Source organism: Amblyomma americanum, chromosome 5, assembly GCF_052857255.1.
Source record: "Amblyomma americanum isolate KBUSLIRL-KWMA chromosome 5, ASM5285725v1, whole genome shotgun sequence".
NCBI classification, from domain to species: Eukaryota; Metazoa; Arthropoda; class Arachnida; order Ixodida; family Ixodidae; genus Amblyomma; species Amblyomma americanum.
The window spans coordinates 173,736,357-173,759,378 of NC_135501.1; the positions used below are offsets into that span (position 1 = coordinate 173,736,357).

A 23,022-nucleotide genomic window follows, 5' to 3' on the forward strand; every position below is an offset into this window, starting at 1 on the left:
TATTTTTTGATTTTGCAAAGGACTAGGTAACTTTTGAATATTGGCCTCGGGGGGGAAAAAATAAGTGTCAATGTGGAAGGTGTAGATCACCTTGATAAACAGCCAGCTGAAGTGTTTGTGACATTTGTACCATCTATTTTGTTTTTTTTGCCGGTCCTAACGGAAAGCACACGAAATTCAAATTCTGCCACTTTACAGTGGTCCATCTTGAGTGTCCCAAGAGATTCAGTCCGAGAAAAAAAATTTGCTTCTCTCTAGAATGTTGTGGAAAATACTGCACCCTATGTCACATCACTGTCAACAGCCCTTAGTTGACTTCATTTGCCTAGGAGACCTCATCTCTTTAAAAATTAACTAACTTTTGCAGGGACAGCCACCTTTGCTAAGCAGCATAAACCTCTGCAATCCTATAGTTCCCAAAAGCACGTCTTTCATGTGAAAATTTAAAAACCGGCATGGGTACAAAGTCTAATAAAGGTGCGCGCTGCTGCACCTGCTGGTCCTAAGCTTCTGAGTGAGCCTTTGGCCATGTGCATAACAGTTTACTGGAGCACTTGCCCTCACGTGGTCTCAATAAGTGCCGCTTTTGCGAGTGCTTGTTAGGCCAAATGAAAGCGAATACTAGTGTGCTGGAAGCCTGGTATGCATCAAAGAAATTGTGAATTTGTGAGACCAGTGATACGCTTTCCCAAGTTGCCAGCTATTTGAGAAAGAAGACAGCATGAACAATGTCAAAACCTGGGACCCGGTATAGTAAAACATAGGTTGAACCCCTGTTGATTTGGGAATCTAGAAACAAGGCTCATAGTGTGGTTTGGACTGCTGGCATGGCCATGAACACCTAAGGTCCGTGTAAGTCTGTGGCATAAGGTGCACATTAATTCATGATTGACTGACTGGAGATGATGGAAAGATTCAGCATAGCTGCAGAGATATGCTGGCTTACCGTTTTTTTTTTGACGGGGCCACTGCGTGTGAGCAGTGAGCAGGAACACAAGAGTTAATATGCACAAGAACTCTCTCTCGTATCGACGTATGGCTGGCACAGTCGTGCAAACAGCCGTCCTCTGGCAATGGCTGCACTGTGCTGTGTTGCCCGCCCACCTTTGGCCCGCTTGCCATGGCAGGCGTCGCCAAAAAATACTCTGGCCGCATAGTTTCGGTTTTTCGAGCTTCGCACACGCATCGGCCAGCCAGCCGAGCACATTTACGCGCCATTTCGGATGATCGGCGCATCGGTGGTCTTTTTAATGCATGAGCATTAGAGTGGCCATGCAAACGAAAACCCGGCGTCTGTCTGACCATATACAGTGGAGTGAAGCGGAATAAGGAACAGGAGGACATAGCATGAAGGAGGAAGCACAGAGTAAAGCAATGCCCTTGATAGCACAGAGCGCACAGGTGCGCTGCAGCTGAGGGGTTAGGAAGAGTGAAAGAACTGCCAATGCATTGAAAAAAAATTCGAATTGAATGAAAAAATTGCATAAGAATTAAAATTGGAATTGCAATTAAATAATTGGAAAACAAATAAATAATCTGTCAAAGCGAAACTTAGACCGTCGTTGCTTCAAATGAATTCAGTTGAACACAAATTGCTCAGGAAATCGAAGCCCACATGCCAACGCATTATCCTCCACGCAAATTGCTGGCAACTTGCCTAGGAAATGCCCAGGCACGTTTACCTTGCTTTTGCTTGCATATGTTGTTCTTCCGCACTTCCATTGTGCCGAAACTGAGCCCCTGTCACGAGCCGTTCGCTGTTCATGTGATGGAGCCTTTTCACACGAAAGGTTGCTGCTTACGATGAATGCTCCACTGATGCCGCGCCGCACCATGAGGCTTTTACAGTTCTGGTGCAGTTCTGCTTCGACGTTCCCGACAGTGTGCATGTAGTAATGACACAATAGTCGACTCCATGCAGTTTTTAGCAGAAAAGCAACGACCATCACCCTAGCTTTCACCAAATAAATTTACTATATTGTGAACAGTTCTTGCCAGTTTTTTGGGGCCCGTTCGGTAATTCAATCTTCGGATGTTATTCGGACATTTTCCCGGCCTCTTGGAGTTCAAATTAATGGGGTTTCACAGTAGTGTATTAAAGGGGCTCTGAAAGCCTTCCGAGGAGAGAACATTAACTCACTTAATAACTGCACTGTGTTGCCATGAAAACCAGAGCCAAATTATACTCTTCTACACGACGCAGACGACCCACAATCACGCGTCAAAGTTGGCGAGCCCTTCCCGGCGACTTTTTCATACTCGCACCCCCGCATCTGCGTAGACAAGGTGAGGCGGCCATTGTTTAGATTCTTTTAGACGTCGGGCAGCTACCGTGGCCAATAAGCCACTTATCTCTGGCGGGTCGGGAAGCTCCGCTCCCAGAGAGGGGGGGGGGTCGGCGAAGCAGCGCCTACCTTCCAGCGTGCAAAATGTGACAAGAGGAAAAGGAAAGGCACAAAGACGCTGAAATTCAAATTTTAACTACAGATAACTCAGCTTCTACAAAGTGCATTAAAAAAAATTCTTGCTGGACACTGTTAAATGGCGTGCTTCAATATCCCAGGCATCCCGCAACTTTATTACAGCCCCCTTCACAGCCCCTTTAAAGTTCTGCTATACCTCTAGCCTCGTTTGAAAATGTCTATGCACGTGCACAAACAAAAGCCCTGCCACAAATCTGTAGCTTTCTACTTTGCAGAGCAAATAAATCAAAATAGGGCCAATTAACCAATGCCTGCATGATGCAAAGCACTGCGTCACCAAGCACCTGCAGAATCAATGCAACGCAAGTTGTGCCTTTTCTCTGGCATCTCTCAAAGCCAGGCAAGCAGTGCAATTGAGGTCCTACCTTGGTGCCTCCCACACTTCCATAGAGACAGAACTCGAGGCTTAGAGTGCAAAACCCACCAGTTTAATTCATTCATACAGTTCACACAAGCAGCTTTGGCTGTAGAGCAGAAACACACGGCAAAATCATGCATGCTAAAAAATAACTTATGGGTGGCAGCACATTCTTTCAATGCATTCCAATTCCCTTCCCGATTCACAAATGCAGTGACCATGAAGTTTGTCCGAGTCCCAACCCATCCTCCTTCATTTCCAAGCCTCGCCTCCCGACAGAAGACTGGACACATCTATCCTCAAATGTACATGTCAAACCATAACTTGTGCGTTGTGACTGCCTCTTCTCTTACTCAGGGAAGCGTTGGCCCAGGGCCATAACTAATGGTGCCCTCTCTTAGTAAACAAACAAACCCCTGCAAACATGCTAGCAATGAAGTGGCTGCATTTCATGAGTTTTTAAGGAACGCACTACAACTGAACTTTTTTTTTTGCGACGATCTGATAACGGTGCATATAATCAGATCCTGTCGCACTAGCATCTGTTGGCAACCTCCAAGCGCTATCCAACAGCTGCTGTTCTTTTCATATGAAGAGTACATACGGTTATCACATGCATATTTTTGCCCCTTTATTTGTCCCCCTAACCACAGACGCACTGCCGCCTCCCCTTGCATCCACAATCTCACAAAGGGTGTTGTTCCCTTGCAGCAATGCATCTTTGAAATGCAGGTCCCCAACCAACCCCCCACTGCAGCCCCATCCTTTTGTTCTAGTTAATGCAAAGGTTCTACAATCATCTGTCATACTGTCTACTGCCCCCTCCCCTGCCTCCCCTTCCCCCCCTGTAGCCACCGCCGCCTCTTCCTCCACCGCTGTATCCTTCTCTTTGGCCATAGTTGTCCTGCCTGTGGCTACCACCACCACCTCCGTAGCCTCCTTGGTGGCCGCCTCCATACCCTCCTTGATGACCACCTCCGTAGCCTCCTTGATGGCCACCTCCATAGCCACCTTGCTGACCGCCTCCATAGCCACCTTGTTGACCGCCTCCGTAGCCACCTTGTTGACCACCTCCGTAGCCGCCTTGTTGGCCGCCTCCGTAGCCGCCGCCACCGCCACCACGGTGACCCCCGTCACGCCTATGCCCTCCCCTAGACTCCCTCTGGTCCCTCTGGCCATAGCCACCACCGCCGTAGCCTCCGTCACCCCGTCCATCTCCCCCTCTCCTCTGGTCGTCCCAGCCGGCATTTTGGACACGGCCCGTTGAATAGCTTGTGCCTCCTCCACGGCCTGCAGAGAAAGCGAGAGGTGCGCTTTCTTCAGCTGCATAAAAGGGACCAACAACCTTAATTTTACAAGCCAAATTTTCTTTGCCGCACCGGAAAGCTAAGTGCCTAAGATGCCGACTCCTTCAACAGTTCTCAATGGCACAGAGGATTATTACCTAGAATTTTTAGATCGGTGAATGCACTCATTTAAATGATGATGGTGAAATTCATGATCAGTGAGCGTGACAGTGGCTGCACACCAGAAAAAGTGAGGGACCAGAAAATAATACGGGCTTTACTGCCAGGCCGCAATTGGACAGCTTCATTGGACTGCGACCGTTCGTTCAACAAAGAAATTCAAAACACTGTGGTGCCACTTAGCGATGTCTCAAAGCACTTTATCAGCTATGCAAAGGAAGCATTGTTTTTCAACCCACGCCTTTTTTTTTACCTAAAGAAAAAACACTGAAGAAAGCATAAACCGTGCATAAAGCATGAATATGAACACTTATGAAAAAAAAAAAAAAACCAAGATGTAGTTTGTGGCAGGATACACCTATAATATTAGCCAAATTTTCACTACACAGTGGCACTTCAGCTTGTTTCAGCTAATTCTCAATGCCAAACTTTAACTATAACTTGTAGTTTCATCGTTACTAATATGCTTGATTCTGTCAATTTTAGGCAAGATGCTTTTGGGTGGAACAGCACAATATGGAGTGAAGACAAAAAAGGAATATAGGCCGCTACTGTTAACGAAGAAAAAGAAAGAAAGGAATTTTCTTGAATGCTCTCGAAGGTCCCCGGTCTTGAAGGCACGTCCCAGCACACGGCCCAGCTCGTCCTCACCCTTCGACCTTGAAGAAGCGACTGGCGTGGACGGAAGGTTCAAGATGATTCAAGCCCCATCGAGAAGGCAGGAGGTGGGAGATGCAGCTTATGTAATGCAGGACGACTTCCAAGGCGCTGCGTCGCGAACGGCTAGCGGTACAGTCCAGGTACAGACTAGAGGCAGCCGTCAGTCCAGAGCACGCATGAGCATCGAAACATTTTTCACTTGCCGTCGTCTTCTTCCTTAAGGGAGGACACTGGTCTTAGACCTATTTTCCTTATTTTTAGTCCAATCCTAATGAAACTATCAACTTGCTCTTTTTTTAGTCATTTCAAATATGAAATTGCTTTTTAAATTAATTTCTAGTTCTGAGAATTTTAATTAGTCATTTATTAGTACCTCGGTACAAAAAAATAGCTCAATAAAAGAGAACTTTTAACCCATGGCTACATAGTATGGTGAGAAAAGAGTGCAATAATCACAGCAGTTTTTTCATTTTACCTTCAATAGTCATTTTAGAGCACTTAGAAAAGCAGCATTTGATGTGTGAATATCATGCATCGATAAACTTTGCAAAGTTAAACATTCTAGAAGCATGATTGAACAATTGTGCTTCGATTATTGCATACATTGTGACTTCAGCTTCCCTTAGTAAACAATATGACATGTCTATCTGTCCTAGATGTTGAGATATTGGACGCACTAAGACAGCCAGGTGTCCAAAATTTTCATGGTGTTAAATCGCCTGCTCCTGCACAAATTGAGCCCACACAGTGATCTAAATTTAATGTTATGGTCAAAATACAAATTTCCTGGAGGAGACAACTGCTAGAGTTGAACAATAATAGCAATAGGCTCCAAAAATGTCATTTTTAAAAAATTGATGTCTGGGTCATTTTTTGGTCCCAATGACCAGTGTCCCCCCTTGAGCGCCAGCCGCCTATGGTTCGGGAGCCGAAGGCCTGTCTTACACTTAACACAAGCTGCGGCGCCGACTCCCTTTCCCAGCATTGTCACCAGCTTCTAGCGATTTCAGGCCACGTTATATAACAGCGTGTTGCATCCGAGCAGTGAGCTCAGTGTAACTTTCTGTGTCAGCTCTGGTAGCTGAGTGAAGCTTGTGTTTCTTCTGTGTGCACCTGTTCCTGTATTGTTTTTGAAGTATTACAAAGTCCAGTTCCTCCGTTCATCCCTGTGGCCTCATCCTTCCATCGTCTGGCTGTCTGCTTCACATCCAATGCCAAATTAACGTGCACCTCGAACAAGCGAGGTGGAAGAGAAAGAATGTGATCTTTACTAGAAACATGGAACACACCTTACTCTTGAGTCTTTCGTCCGTTTTGTGCTCTTCCGTCCAAATTGCACCTTTAACAACTTGTCTAACTGTCCATCCCATTAGGCTAGACCTTTTAATTTACATCATAATCTCGTAACACAGTCCCGACAATTGTCAGTCCCTTTAAAATGCACATTTCAGGCCAAAAAGACACAACCATGCCTTCAAGTTGATATTTTTGATGCGTCAGGGATACCAGTCTGAAAAGAGCTCTTTGATTATATATAGTAGACTCCCTTTAAAACGAGTTTGAAGGGCCAGAAAATTTGTTAGTCTGATCAGAAGTTTGTGTAAACAGAAGTGCAGTGGTTGCTATTTGTGTGTTTTGCTTGCCATCCTGCTCAGAATGTTTTGGAGGTGACCAGCAGGGTAGCTGTGCAGCCCTCTCTTATTTCTTGCTCCTTCTGCAGCATAGCTGTTACCAACTCCACGAGCAGGCACACCACGGACCTTTCCGTACTACGCCGCGGCGCCAATATCTGGCAATCTCTGCATCGCGATAACGCATGTTGGGACACGACTTCAGTTGAAAATACAACGCCGGAGCTTTCAAGCCCCATGTCAACGTGCGGGCGTACTCCGTGCGTGCGATGACGAGATCTGGCACCGGAAAGAAAGCTTTCTTCCAAAAAAGCACGCTCCCGCAATGCAGCTTCTCTGCACTTTGGCGCAAAGGTGCATGGAAGTTGCCTTGATGGGGCACGCTTTCTTGCGTGGAAGTGTTTCTTAGTTTTTTTTTTTCTATAGAATACCGTGGCGTAGGGTCGCCACGGTTTGTGGTTGCTGTGAAAGTTCTTGACCGACTCACAGGCGTAACAGTTCGTCTTAAGCGGATTTTTTTTCCCCATTCAGTATTATGGGAAACCAACCAAATGGCGTCACATAGTTCGTTATTCGAGAATTTGTCTTAACGGGAATCTACTGTATACCAGTTGCCAAATTCCACACAGGTCTTGTGTCAAAATCTGGCACTTTCATTGGTCCAAAAATCAGGTTACCTAACTATTACACTACTAAAGCATCTGCATGAACACAACTGATGTACATCAGCTCTCACCCCATCCCACACAAGAAGTGCCGCCATTTTCATTTCCACTAAATTTAGAACACAGTTCTTCTAGTTCAAAATGTTACTTTCCAATTCAGTCTACCTTACTGACCCCAATATTTGAAGGACTACAGACACCAAATACTGGTTGTATATTTTCAATTTTGGTAATCGTTTTACATAATCACCAGGTAGTATTCATCTACAACTAATTCATTTATAATTTAGTTTCTTCTCTCATGCTGTTTCAGTTTTCAGTCTTAACAGCTGACCAATGGCTGTGATGTCAAAGTTCAGTATAGGTCACATGAGGCATAAAAAAACTGCGGTAAAATTGCTGCTGTCATCTTGGCTCTTGAGGCAGGCTGGCTTAAATCATTGGGAGTTATAACAGTGAAGAAGCAGTTATATAGCAGCTTTTTCATCCCTCACGTGACCTATACTGAACTTTGATGTAAGTCATCAAATGTCCATTGAAATTAAAAACGCATGATAGTTCACGGTTTATGGGGGGTATGACGTCTAAAAGCGACCCGAGCCATTAGGGACGCCATAAGGAAGAGCTCCGGAATAATTTCGACCACCTGGGGTTCTTTAACGTGCACTGACATCGCACAGTACACGGGCCTCTAGCATTTCGACTCCGTCGAAATGCGACCGCCGTGGCTGGGATCGAACCCGCGTCTTTCGGGTCAGCAGCCGAGCGCCATCATAACCACTGAGCCACCGCGGTGGCTAAACTGCATGAGAAAAAATTTTAGCCGTCATAGGTGAATACCATAGGGTGATACAAGTACACTAACATCTTACGCACCATTGCAAAGAAGAAAACACATGATGATGATGATGATAATTGATGTCTGTATTCAGTTAACTTCAGTCAGTCATGTTGGTGACCGTTACCACATAAAGTTGATGTGCACTATGGAGGAGCACTGGGAGTGATTCAACCGGCAACCAAAATAAAAAGTAGGCAGGGAAGTGAAGACTTTGTAATGATGCGTTTATTGGCTCCATAAATTTTTTTTTCTTGGGAGGGGGGGAGCTTTTTTTTTAGATGAATGCATTTGACTGTGGCAGCAGGAAAAAAAAAAGACAAATAAATGTGCCAATGCAGTCAGTGTGATGAGCTGTGCCGTAGAGTCAGCATTCAGAATCGGCCACGCTTGGGTGCACTGCCGGAGTAATGCCCTCTGTCTTCACGTCTGCCCCGATTGTAGGCGCCACGGCCGCCCCTTGCCCTGAATGCTGCCAACGATCGTTTCACACATTCACTACACGATGCAAGTGTGAGCAAAGAACAATACAGTTGACTCTCGATAATACGAACACAACGAGGACCCGAAATTTGTTGGAATAATCAGAAGTTCGAATTATTGAGAATCGAGTGTATCGTGACAGTGACATCAGTTTGATGAACAGAAAATCAAATGTAGTAATGTAGTATAAGACTGGCATTCATTGCAAATAATGGCCACAGCAGTTGCCCCCCCCCCCCCCCCCCCCCCCCCCCCATCTTCTTAAAACGAAAGTGATCCAATTGTACCTGAACTGCCAGAGCTGTAGTAGCACAGTAGACTCCCGTTAAAACGAACTCGGTTAAGATGAATTCTCGGATGAGATGAACAATGTGAGGTGATTTGGTTGGCTTCCCACAGGACTCAACGTAAAAAAATGGCTGGAAGTTTAGCATTGCTAAGCACGAAATATTATGTGAAAGCATGGTTTTTTGCACGTTTGCACGTGGACACCACCACCGCGTACCTCACAGCCCGATGAGGTGTCCACCGACCCAGTGAGCCAGTTACACTTGCTACTTGGAGGCTGAAGACAGACGCACACTGCTGAAACCCATGAGTGTGGCTAAAAATGCTTTCTCACTAAAATATCTTCTCAAGACGAACTGTTTCGCATGCGCTTCAATGAAGACAAACATTCGCACTGACGGCGGACGACGGCGACCCTGCACAATGGCGCTCGCGGGGCATCCGTGCGGCTTTGTCAAGGAAATAAAACATAAAATGCTTCTATGCAAAAAAGTGCATCCCCACAAGATGACTTCTCTGCACTTTCAGGCAAGACTGCAGAGAAGCCACCCTGCGGGAGCGCGCTTTCTTGCCGGTGCGGAAAAGGCAGGGCTCCATTGGGCCTGCACTGGTGCAGAGATCTTGTCATCGCGCATGTGTCACATGCTGTGCACTGGCTCCCACAGACTAAAAGACACAAAGTGCACCAGCTTGTTGACTTGTGGCTCAAAAACTCTGCAGCCAGATTCTCAACTGACACGGCTTCAAAACATGCATTGCGGCGTAGAGATGGCCAGATGTTGGCGCCGCGCGTACTGCCTGTGGTGCGTGGAAAGACGTGCGGTGCGCCTGCTCGTGGAGTTGGTAACAGCTATGCTGCAGACACACAGCTACCCTTCTGGGCACCTTCGAAGTGCTCGGAGCAGAATAGAAAGCAAAAATAAGAAAACACACAAATAGCAGCCACTGTGGAAGGGAGTGAAAAAAAAAAAAAAAGAGACCAAGAAAAAGAAAACAAGGCCAATTCCATTTTCAACAGTACAGCGTGAACTTGTTTCATGCCCTCTTCAGCTCAATGCCCTATTTGAAATTCTGCTCTCTCTTTGAAAGGCTATTTTAATCATTCTCATGTAACACATACATGGACACACCTAGCATGCTCACACATCTTCGTTAGGGGCATTTCTATTAAGGCACACTTCTGATAAGATTAACAAACTTTCTGGTCCCTCCAAGTTCGTCTTAAAGAGAGTCTACTGTAATAGCAAAAGGCACACTTTTTTTTGCAGCACACCGGAAGCTCACACTGCTGAAGGAAGCTGGAGGTCTGTTGTCACTAGTGAACAGATAAGTGACACTTGTTTTTTATTTGACTGTGTCACCAGTGGAATGCTCTGCCGCATGAAATTGTTTCGACATCAAACAATGCATTTATGTGTGCGCAGGTACATAATCCATTTTGGTTTACGGTTAAACCTGAATGCAATCTGGATGCAGTGAATTCTTCAATATTATGAAGTTTTTCAGTTCCTCAATGCTGCCCTCACTGAAATGTACGTTACTGTGAATTTCAAGTTTCTGTGAACTTCAATGCTGCCGCGACAATTGACCTTGATGTAACGAACTCGCTAGGCTGACTACCTATTATTCAGAGCTGCGTTATTTGAAATTTCGCATGCTAAAGTTCCGTGACAACAACAACTGAACTGCCACGAGAAAAACGTCTCTGACCGCAACGGGCGAACAAAGTTGACATAACATGCAGCGCTCCAGCACTGTCGGTGCCTACTTAAGGAAAGTGCATTGGTCTCCACAGTTTTTGGTGTTGTAGCATCACACCAAGTGGCACTACAACAGTTCAGGTCCGAAAGCAGCAGAAAATAGCAAGACATAGCAAAGTAGACAGGGGACGATCAGTGTGCACCCACTGTCGCACCTGTGTTGCTAGCGCACAGGTTTCAGCACACAGTGCCAGAGACATGAGGCTCAGTCTCTTTTCCAGGGCAATGGCAGCCGTGTAGAGCAAGAGAAGGGTCGCGTCACAAGAGGCGGAGATGGCGGCCGCTGCTGCCACAGTTGCGTTATCAATGCGATCGCTAAATGTTTCTCTGTGTTCACGACAGAATTTACTGTAACATGGATTTACTGTGAAGGCTTGCTAGATAATTTCACCTACATCCATTTTTCATCTTCATTTCCATTTTGCACTGTCCTTCCGAGTCTTCACGCGAAAATCTGTTAAGCAACGAAAAATTGTGCACTTTTCTCTATTTTGTTTTATCCAGGTTTAACTGCATTATATATGTCCATCTGTACAGCCAAATATTTGTGCACAGTTACCCCTCTCCTTTAATGCCATCAAGGGGAAGCAGGCATTCAATAAATAAATAAACAAATAAATAAATAAATAAGAAGTCATGTACACAATTTCCCATCGGTGCACTTAGTTGGTGCTAGGTATACAATTAAATTCACCTATGAAGATTAAGGTGCCTCAGCAAAAGGAACCATTTCTGCAATGGAACCAGAAAAAGTGGACAAGCAAAAACTCTTGACAACAGTCAGGGCATTCAAAATGAATGAGCGGAATACAAATTTGATTGCCACCAGTGCAGGGAAGGAGGCGAGTTGGTGCTGCATTCTTTTGTGACTTGAAAACACTGTGTTTAGACGTAATGAGGACTAACAAAGAGAGACAACTCTCTGCTGTTGTCTCTTTTCATTTGCTCTTTGATTTAAATACAGCACTTTCAATAAAGAAACGGGACTGGCAGCAATAAAGCTGACAGCAGCAGCTGCTTAGTGATATACACATTTTGAGAGATGCTTTTGAGAAGTGATTTCTGGATGTGCTTTTGAAATGCAGCACAGCTGCAACTGCTGGAAGAGACTACTGCAGGAACGGATGCGCCTTTACTTTAACCATAAGATTCTTTTCCTCATAATGCTTAGGGCAACCAAACCTGAGTGTGTAGTTTCTGCTTAGTGCAACACTTCCCGCACCCTTCGTCTGATCAGAACTTCCCACTCGCGATGCTAAGCGCAGTGGAGTTCCGACCACTCAAGTGCCCCTGTGGCACCTTTCCTTTCATCTTTCATCACGAATGGCCTGTGTCATCGTTTTTTTTTTCCCTGCTGAGATGCTGCTTTGACGGCTACTGCTGTAGAAAGGAACTAGAGCTCAAGCCTGTCAAGAACCATGGGCAGATTCTCCGTAAGATGCAAATCTAGCACGATGTGCCCTATAAAGATTTTACCCACCTCCTCCACCTTGTGGACCATCGGTGCGTTTCTGCCAGCTGGGCATCTCAGGGGGTGGGGGCTCCTGTTCCGAGGGACGGCCACCTCTGTCGGGCACCATGCCGATGAGCACCTTGTTGATGGCGCTCTTAGTGTTTTTGCGCACTCCCGCGCCACTCGTTTTCTCCAGCATCGTCAGGTCTGCAAGGGGAGTGAGGAGGAGCGTCTGACTGCTACAGCCTACGATGCAAAGGGCTGAGAACTAGCAAGTAATGCATAGGCATAGCTCCAATACAGAAAGGAACACATTGCCCGCATTCAACCCATAATTACCTCACAAGCATGGCTAAAGAGAACACCATTACCTTTCGTTATAAAATGGTTTCTTCTGGGTGGACAATGCTCATCAGACATCTTCAAGTTCAGTGCAGAAGTAACAACACCATTCATTTTCAGGTGCAAACTGACTGTTTTGTTTTTCATTGGAGCTATGCCTGTATATTACCTGCTTTGGTACCAAAGGTGGTGCAGGCCAAAGCAAAAGGGGGCAAATGTATGCGTCAGAAAAAGAGCTGTCACGAAAACATGGCCCCACAATGACTAAGAACCAAATGATCAAGAGTCTGCTGCACAAAGCAGGCTTCCTTTGGATGCTGCCAATTACCCTTGCCTTGTGCTAGTCATGGTTGCCACTTCATCACTCCAGTTTGTTGAAAGTAAACAGAACTACTGTTAATGCAGTCGGTTGCACAAGATTTGGACATCAGGTAATACACCTCCCGCAATTCGAAGTGAATTTTGTAAAGCCAGTAGTGGCCTCCTTGATGCAGTAATCTAACCACCAGCAACAGACGTGCCCTCACCCTCTCTGGCGGCAAGAACATGGCCGACGCTGACACTGGGCTCGGCTTCCATGAGTTTTCGCCTCGGCTGGTACACCTGCATAATCTTGTCCTCCATGCCCTGCACATTGAACAAAGAAGCCCACTGGAAGCATTCGCAGCTGAAAGTCTGTACTGCGTAATAATAAAACTATTTTGCTTAAATGTTCAATCCTAACAAAACATGAAATAACCCGCACAGCTGCAGACGTGCCCACTTGTAACGAACACGACCATTTCGCGCCATTCATTCATTATGTCCGGATGTTCGCAGTTCATAACATAGATGACAACTGCAAGACAGACTTTCGTGGTGGTCTGCCTACGCAGAATCCATGACTCTCGGCCTGGCCGCGTCTTGATGTCGGTTAGCACGTTTCTGCAACAATTCCTGTTTCTGCTTCAGTTAGGAAACAATGCAAGCAACACGCACATCGCGATCAGCATCATGTGCAAAGTTTAGTACATCATGCGATGAAAGGCCACATTTAATATGGCGCATATATTAGTGAGATGCAAAACCTGTGCTTGCAGATAAGGCCATTTCTGCATTTATGGCGTTTAGGTTTTGTCAAGATGCCGACTTTGCAGAGTGCTAACGAGTGACAGTCCTTCGTGGAAGATCACACAGACGTGGTGTGCGGGTACAGTGGTGGCACCAGAGGCCGGCTCTTGCGCAGAGACGTTCCATATTATTCAAGCCTTAGTCTTGGCTAGAGTCAATTTCTGGGCCAGATAAAGTGTAGGGACACTTGGCGAGCATAGCACGGATGCACTGCAAGAGAAGGGGCCTTTCTGGGAAGCTCGTACGCACAGCTGATGCCCGTGAGGCATAACCGCCTGTCTGCTCTTGTCCAGGCACTACACAAGCACGCAGATTAGACGAAGTAAAAGCTCGAGCTTTCTCAGCTTGCAAAGTTTAACCTGGCTTCTAAGGAGTCACGGATCAGTGCATGCGGCACATGCGATAAGAGGCGCACGCGACTGAAGAATGCACTTCGGCGCAGTATGAGATCGAGTCTCATCCTGTAGTTGTGTTCAGGCGCGATAAAATCCCTCTTTTTATGACACGGCATAAAAGCATTCCCGGAGCCCCGCATCTGAAGGGGAAGACAGGTACCAGTGATGACCCATCAATGAGCCGCTCCTTCTATGCCATGATGTCATTTGCCGAAGGGGCCAAGTCTCACAGTTGAGTGCGCAGTAGCCAAAGTGATGATGTGCACCAGCGACAGACTTTTATTCTCTCTCTCTCTTCTTGGTCTTTGACTGAAAAGCGCGAGCTGGATTGATGCTCATGCAATACCATGATGAAGACCATGCAGGTTGCTTTGACACACGAGTTCCTGGTGCTTGCGTGTTAACTTAAACCAAATTTTGTGCGCGGATGTTCATTCTATATAAGAGATTTGGTGCCAGAGCCCTAATGTACAACATGACGGCCGCGTCATATTTGTGCGTACCAAGTGGGTGTTCATTATAAGTGGACTTGACGTTATGTAATTTATAACCAGACTGTGACCACTGATAATACCAAATGTTTCAACCGAGATAGTACCTAATCTTTTGTGAGCGTTGTTGCTCATTGTACTGGCCATTTTTGTGGGCTGCATTGGTCAACCATGTAGGCCATCACATGACTAAATGACTTCCCACAATGCATCCTTACACCAAGCACAGTGCTGATGTGTTCAGTAAAAAAATAATTTCGGTGAACTGTGCAGCAATAATAGAGGGCAAGCTAACAGATAACAACAAGACTGCCACAAACTTGTTAGATGTCCTAAGCGGACCGTACAGACGTTAACACGTGCAAAAAGTCGAGAACTACGATTTACAAGCACATGTAACCTTCAGTTGATTGGCGGTAAAAAAAAAAAAAGATTACACTCAGGAGTACAACAAGGCCACAGCTTTGAAACGGCATGGGCACAGGACATAAGGTGCATCTCGGGGGGGCTGAGAAAAAGCACCCACCTTGAGGCGCTCGGCCCACAGAAAGGACTGGATGGTGACGTCGAGACGCTTGATGAGCGTCTCGCGCCGCACCCGGTACTCCTCCTGCATCTGCTCCTGCAGCTTGGCCAGCGCAAACCACTGCTTCTCGGTGAGGCCGCCCAGGAACAGCGGTTTGTTCATCACCGTTGGGCCCGCCTTGGGGACCAGCTCTCGCACCTGCACATGTGCAGTGTTGTAGACAAAGAGTCCTCAATCTTTTATGCAGCAACACCTGTTAAGGGCGCGGTTCTGCGGCATTGGCATAACGTCAAATATTGCGAAGCGGAAAGGGGAGAGCGACAGAGAGAAAGCAGGTGCAATGCATCATGCTGACTGGTCACAATTCAGTGACGCCATGCATGAGGCCATGGCAACACGGCACATTGCTCGTTATGCGGGTAGCCCACATTATATGGGTGGATGAGCAGCCACACATGACAAATGGCCGTGTGTGAGGCACGCCTACACTACACCCTGCCCCCCCCCCCCCCCCCCCCCCCCCCCCCCCGGACCCCACACCCTACTTTACAGCCCTTCCCAGAATTACTACTAAACAACCCAACTGGTCGCACCATTCTGCATCGCCCGAGTTATTGAAAATTGCATCACTGCAAGGGCAAACGTCCAGTCAATGTATTAGCCTCAGGGAATCCCAAAGAGTTTCACAAAGTGCAGAGAAAACCTGTCCTGTTTGACTTTATTTTCCTCCCTTCCTGCCTGACATACTCGCAAAAAAACATAGCACGCAGATGCACAGCTCCACAAACAGAAAAAGAAAAGGCCAAATTTGACAGAAATGAATTCCTGCAGAGTGCTATAAGCACACACACGGTAAGGTCAGATCCCAAATAAACTGCATGAAGAAAATATAGGGGTTGAGATATGCTATGCAGAGATTTAGATGTTTGGGGCACATAAAAAGCACTGCACGGAATTCAGTTTGAGAACCCCGGGTTTGCATGAATATGCTATGCCACGCTATCCTGCAGTGAAAAACAATGCGACCGCAATTCTGACAGAAGCAGCCACAAACTTGACATTAACCTGAAGACTTCAAAGATCAAAACAAAACACTATCTAAGCTGCTTTTTTACAACCATACTTCATGCAAGCAATCCCTGTTAGGGCGGGAAATACATGCTACAGTTCTTGACAGCACAAAGTTTTGTTCCCACTTGTCTGACATGCTCACACGAGCTTCTACACAAACACACTCTGCTGCTGCAGCCTTGCTTACTTTGGATTCCGCCTTTGAGAAGAGCTGTGCAGGAGTAATGTTTGGTGGTGGCTTGCCAAAGCCAAGGGTTATCAGCATGCCTTTCATTGCCTTGGCCAACGCAGATTCATCCTGCATGAAACCAACAATTAGCCACTGCTTGTTGACGATAAGGCAAAACAAGCAGTTTGGAATTGTCCCGAAAGCAGCTGCATTGCATTGATATAATGTATGTAGAAATTCACACTGGCTACTAAAGAACGCAATCTTCCTGAACTCGCAGAATGCGCCGCAAGGCTACAGCTTCACAATGTTAGCTTACACACAACCTCGACTCAAAGATAATCTAAGACTGAAGAGGAGCTTTCTGTGTTTAGCCCACTAAGCCATTGGGCAAGGCTGGCTTTGGTTGCATGTCTTGGCTGCCAAGCCAAGTGCTCAACTACGTATTTCACAATTGCTCCTATGGGGCCACCTGTGCTACGACCCACAGAGGCCAACAAGGTGGGGACTCCTAAGTCCATTCTTGCTGGCGTTGCAATAGCCCCACATCATTGTTTCAGACTGATGCTGCAAAATCACAACTAAGAGCTTCTGCTGGCCACATTGTACACCACGTGCCTGAGAAAGTGCAGCGAGCTACACTAGAAAATGCACTGTAGCCTAAAGAATATAGTACGTGCCAAAGCAACTCCGTGCACTATGAGGGCACACTACAGTGAAGGACTTGTAGTTAATTTTGACCATCCAGCATTCTGTAATGTGTGCCGATATCTCAGAACATGGGTATGCTTGTATTTTGCTTCCATAAAAATGCAGCTGCCAAGGCCAAGTTTAAATTCGTCACTTTAGAACAGCAGCTAAATGCCATGACCACTAAGATTGGCCACAGCTTGCATATGGGCAGGTTTTACACATTTGGGAAGCTCACGGAAAAGCTACTTTCTCAGAACATGTACATGTTATGGCAAGCAAAAAATGAAAGAGAGAGTGAAGGAAAGGAAACCTTTCCAGAGTTTGTCACCTCCTGGGCTGAAAACCACGCTGGGGTTCTCAGTCCAGGCACTCTATGTTCCACGGCTTTATGGAAAATTTTTTATGTGGGGCAAGTTCTAGTAGTAAGAAGCCAAATTTGGAAAATATTTTTCTAACTGGTATGACTAATAAATGAAAAAATTGATTTTTGGGGAAGGAAATGGCACAGTATCTGCCTCACATCTCCTCACACACCTGAACCCCACCATAAGGGAAGGGATAAAGGAGGGACTGAGAGAAGAAAGGAAGAAACAGGTGCCATAGGAATAATTTGGACCACCTGGGGATCTTTAATGTGCACTGACATCCCACAGCACACGGGCACCTTTGCATTTCGCCTCCATCTAAACTCGGCCACCGCGGCCGGGTTCGAACCCGGGTACTCCAAATCAGTAGCCGAGCGCCTGAACCACTGAGCCACCGCGGCGACGTGACTAATAAATGGCCAAAAGCTTTTTGTGGCAATGGCTTAATCCAAGGTTCTATGCAGCTTCCAGGCTCTGCACAAAACCTGAGCAACCTGTTTTACTAAACACTAAAGGAAAGGTTCTCCAGCGACCCAAGTGACAGGCATGAACTCACCATCTGCACTTGGAGGGCACTGCTGTCTGGGTGTAGCACTTTGATCATGCGCGCTGCCTGCAGCTCGTCACACAGAAAACCTGAGAGAAAAGACAGACACACATTGAAAAGCCCTTGTATATGGTTTAGAGTCTTTTCCTTCCTTCCTTGTACGGTTTAGAGCTGATGACAGTCCGGCAACTGGCTACACAGCCTTAAACACTGTGTACTGTGAGACCTCTTATTCAAGCCACAATGTCTGACACCTGAAACTGAATAATGATGCAATCTGTGGCACAAAGCAACAGCGCACAGCAGAAGACTCCTTACTGAAATATAGTTTTCAGGAGAACACTTTGAAATGAACAGAAACATCCTTTACCACAACACAAAGTACAATGGCAGCAATGCTCCTCGCAATGAAATAACAAGCAAAGGAAACCCCACTTCTATTAAACTGCATCACGAAACTCACCCAGCAGCAGAAGCCTGTTTTCTTTCGACACCAACCTCTGGCTTACAGGGCCATCCATCAGCGCATTTATCGGGCATTCTGAAATGAGAAGTTAATGGGACCCGGTGTTTTCAGAACAGGGAACACAAGGTGAAAATTAACACGCAAAAAAAAAATTCAGAGCTTCGGCACTTACGCATTTCCTTTAGGAAAGAACTGATCTCGAGCAAGAATGTGTTCCAGTCGTCAACATCTGAAACAACAGTAGTAGTATTGTGAGCAGCTATTTTCTCATCCCATAAACATCAATAAAAAATGAGTGGTTATTCCTTCGATTTAAATGTCAACTAACTAACCAGCAATAGGTTATGCATGACAGCAGGCATGGTATAGCATGCATCAACACCCCCACCCCATTCACTATTATTAATCAGTGGAAAGTCACACCCCATCAGTTACAATTAGTGCAGGAAATCTGAACAAACTGTGAACTCAACCTGTAATGGCATTAACATGGTCTTCCAGGTTGCAGAGGTTTTTGATCTCAGTTGATAGCCAGGCCACAAGACTAGTGAACTTCACCGACTTGGCTTCCTCAATCTCTTTGGCAAACAGCTCATCACCGGCCAGGGGGCCATCATACCTATTTCATAACACAGACAAATACATCAAATAAAAGGAGAAAAAGCGAGTGTACATATCAACTGAGAACAATTTATGAAGACATTCCAGCAGGTGAAACAATAACAATTGCATCAATTTATTCATATGTCATTTATCCTCTTTTAGACTGTGTTCACTCAGGGCAACAAAAAATTAAATAATTTACCAAATAACATTGACAATTATTTTAAGTGTTGTTTTTGTTGCAGTAGATGAACACAGAGACGAATGCACATGTGTTTGCATTTTGCCACATGAATTAACACATTGCTATTGGCCTCATTTTAGTCCACTACATTTCACCCACCTTCTTTTGGCACAGTGGCATAGAGCGTCAGTAGTTACATAAACTAAATGAGAACAAACAACAAACAACCTCTGTGAAAACCTGTCAAATCGGTTCAAGCCTAGATACACACTCTGGTGATGCTACACAATAGCATTCTAATGTTTCTGGGCTAAGGGCTCCTCTTCTCACAACTGAATAGGAACATCACCTGGTCGATGCCTCACCTATATGCTATGCATCTCGTGGTTTGTAACAAAACTTACTCCCATCCTCTCTAAACATTCTATGAAAAAATATTGATATTGGCCCCTACGGCGCACAGAAACTCCTTCATTATGCTTTGCAGAGGCGAAAGGCAATTGCTATAAACAGCACTTGTGCAATGATAATAAGGCAGGGAGAGATCACAGCATTTACGTGAGGTTTGACTTCTTGATTTCTGTCTGGTCAAGGGATTCTCCAGTACATTTTGTTTAATATTGCGCCCTGCTTCCCATCACAACCTTCCCTCTCCTTTTTCCCCTCCCCCATGGATGAGTAATCATCCCCCAGGCCAACCTCTTTCTACTTCCTGCTATAAAGCTTATTCTCCCAGCTCATAGCAAATCCCGTCACTGCCGCTTCCCTCCCTCTCTGTAAGATAGCCTCCTTCCAGAGCCTTTAGGGGTACTCTGAGTAAATAAAATAAAACCTTAGCTGATGCTCGGTGGATCGTTTGAGTGCAGCAGCATTTTCTGTTGCTGCTGATTCTATTGTAGGTCTGCCTTAAGAGTATATGATGCGGCAGTATTCATCAGTTAATGCCCATATATGCGGAATTAGTCATTCTTTACTTTACATCCGGCTGCCGCGGCGGCTCAGTGGTTATGGCACTCGGCCGAAAGATGTGGGTTCGACCACTCGGCTGCTGACCCGAAAGATGTGGGTTCGACCCCGGCCGTGGCGGTCGAATTTCGATGAAGACGAAATTCTAGAGGCCCGTGTACTGTGTGATGTCAGTGCATGTTAAAGAACCCCAGATGGTCAAAATTTCCGGAGCCCTTCACTATGGCGTCTCTCATAACCCGAGTCGCTTTGGGACGTTGGACCCATAGAGTTTCTCACTATTAACTAGAGGGAAAGCTGGCGCCCTGCCTATGGGAGTTTGCATGGAGCTTCCTCGAGACCACCTGTACCACCATGGACACTGTAAGCATCATGGGGCAGAGAGCTACCGACTGCAGAACTACAACTTTTGGCCACAAAATAATGAAAAACAAATGTTGTTCGATAATTAAGAATGTCCTATCATTCAATATGCTGTCTATAAATCGCAACAAACGAGCAGAAAAGCATGTAAATGCAAAGTTTGCTCAAAATAAGCAATGGCTTGCACTCCTATTGGCCAAGCATTGCAGACCACAAAAGCCAATATTTCGTGCTTAACAGGCACACTTTTAAAAAGAGTTATGTTTTTGAAAAAAATGTTGCTTCAGCACTTTAAAAGGTTTTTCCACAGAATTTCGGAAAACAAAAACCTTTTATTACCGTCGTGTGCTGTTGCGTTCTCGCTGCCGTGGCATTTGCACACTACTTTTACGCCAAAGTCGTCTGCACGCGAAGCGCGCCGTGGATACGGAACGGGACAGCTCTGTAACGCCACTCTGTGTTACTGAAAAAAACCTACTGTCCCGCACCGGGTAGCTCATCGCCCCATGATGCTTTGCGCGTCCATGGAGGTTCAGGTGCAGCACTGCCAGCTTTCCCTCTTGTTAATAGTAAGAAACTCTATGGTTAAACCCCCATAAAACATAAAACATCTAGTTTACATTCATAGATCACTGGGAGTCCTCGTGCCACTCCTGGCACAGTGGTGCAGCGGTCAAGCGATGCGCCACTGCCCAGGCAAGTGGCTGTTTCAAACACAGCCACCGGTGGGACTGGTGAGACCAGGGTTGCTCATCCGGAGCAACCTATCGTGACCAATTATTAATTTAACAGCCGCATGCCACAGTGGGCAGTCTGCTCCCAATCCGATGGGCAGGTTGTGATGACGTCAGAACGTTCAAACCGTGTCACGCGTGACGGTGGTCGCCATCTCCGCCTGCACAGACCTTTCTAATGCTAACACAGTAATAAATATGTCACTTGTCGGTGGACACCTCGACCGTGCCGTGAGGGTATTGAAGGGGGGGAGCGAAAGACGGAAGAGAGGAAGAGCAGCCATAGTGCAGTGGCTCCGGATTTATTTAGACCACCTTGGGTTCCTTAAAGGGACCGTGAAATGATTTCGATGGGCATATTCTAGTGCAACAGATCTGTATAGGTGGCCTTAGTGGATCGTATGATTTAGAATGAATTTTTAAATATTGCTGCTCGCAGTAGCGCTACCAATTAGGGCGACACATCTCACCGTGCGTCCCCTTTCCTGATGACGTCAGAGGGCAGACGGGGCGAGCTTGAAAGCTGGCTTTTCTGCCTACTGACATCACCGGAGTAGGTGACGCACAATGAGGTGTGTTGCCATAATCGGTAGTGCTACTGCGAGCAGCAATATTTAAAAATTCATTCTAAATTATAGGTACCATTCAGAGCTTTCAAATTTGACTCAAATACCCGCAAAGACCACCTGTACAGATCTGTTGCACTAGAATATGCCCATCGAAATCATTTCAGGGTCCCTTAAACGTGCACTGCTATCGCACAGCACACGAACGCATACAAGTCATAGCAGCCCTGCCCACAGTACCTTGAGCCCTTTCTCGAAGTTGAGCAGACCGTCCCGATTACTGAAAAAAACTTTCAAGCTACCTTCCCGGCTCAGCGCAGGCTTCTTTATCCCAGCGGTTTGGCGAAACGTAAAACGCAGAAATTTCGTACAGCGCCCGTGCGTTTCAACACATGGCACGTGGTGGCACGAGCGTCTTCTGCACGTGCGCGCGACGGTTAAAAAAGCACGCGTTTTGAGCCATGCGTGTAAACAACGCGATGGTCTGCCCACATCCGTGCTCCACATCACGACTTCCTAAAGCGCAGTGGAAGCTACGAGCGCGAGGAGACAGCCTGCGCAAGTGTGCTTAACCTCGCGGGCCAACCGCACCACATGCTTCAGGAAGCGGTTGCCTCGCGCTAGTAGCTTCCACTCTACAGCGAACACGTTATAAGGCGCAGTTGAGGCAGTAATAATAGCAAAGGAACGTTCAAGGCTACTTCGAAGATAGTGCAGGCGCTTTCGCAAATGCTCCGAAGCGAAGATGGTCGGATTCCTCGCAGGCCTTACGGATTAAACAGCACGACTTGTGAGCCATGCGGCAACGCAACAGTCCACGGAACGCCGGGTTGCTACATGCCACAGGCCACGAGCACAATGCGGCATATTTGCTTTCACTAATAACGACGACAGCGCTTAGGACGCGGTTACACCTTCAATTGGAAATTGTGACGCGAGACTACATTAGCGAGACGTATACCATGTGTGCGGAGTCTCGCCTAATTGAGAGCAACCATCGAGACACCCAGCAAAAAACGATTGGCGTCAGTTGAAAGCTTAGAGCGACGATTAGCGACAGCGTGGATGAGTTGTGCCGGTACGGTGTCGTCAAACAGAAGTGACAAAGCAGGAACAGGATAACGATACGACTGGAAATTCTAGTCGCACTATACGGAGACTTGCCTGAGATCTTCCAATGCTGACAGAACATGGTCATCCATGTCACACAGGAGAAAAATATCTCCGAAAGTGAAATCGGATAGCGACCCACGCTCGCCCCGTCGAGTTGACAAGCTGTTCCGGCGTGCTCAGCTTGGATTCATACCAAACAGCGTGATTATTTTATTTTGCCTTTTAAATTATTG

The 23,022-nt window shown here is 46.3% G+C and overlaps 1 protein-coding gene across 2 annotated transcripts; it reads right to left on the reverse strand.

Annotated features, from left to right (window-relative positions):
* Positions 1-2,889: 2,889 nt before the first annotated feature.
* On the reverse strand, positions 2,890-22,975 carry LOC144133054 (protein FAM98A-like). Of its 2 annotated transcripts, none has more exons than XM_077665880.1 (10): positions 22,841-22,975; positions 18,734-18,879; positions 18,433-18,489; positions 18,258-18,335; positions 17,804-17,883; positions 16,208-16,318; positions 14,950-15,147; positions 12,955-13,054; positions 12,113-12,292; positions 2,890-4,131 (listed from the first exon to the last, which is right to left on the reverse strand). In XM_077665880.1, the coding sequence occupies exons 1-10, from the start codon at positions 22,876-22,878 to the stop codon at positions 3,638-3,640; spliced, it is 1,482 nt and encodes a 493-aa protein (XP_077522006.1). In that variant the 5' UTR covers positions 22,879-22,975; the 3' UTR covers positions 2,890-3,637. The 2 variants fall into 2 exon arrangements, with proteins under 2 accessions (XP_077522006.1, XP_077522007.1); XM_077665881.1 differs by lacking the exon at positions 2,890-4,131 and adding an exon at positions 8,310-8,573.
* Between the last annotated feature and the right edge of the window lie 47 nt (positions 22,976-23,022).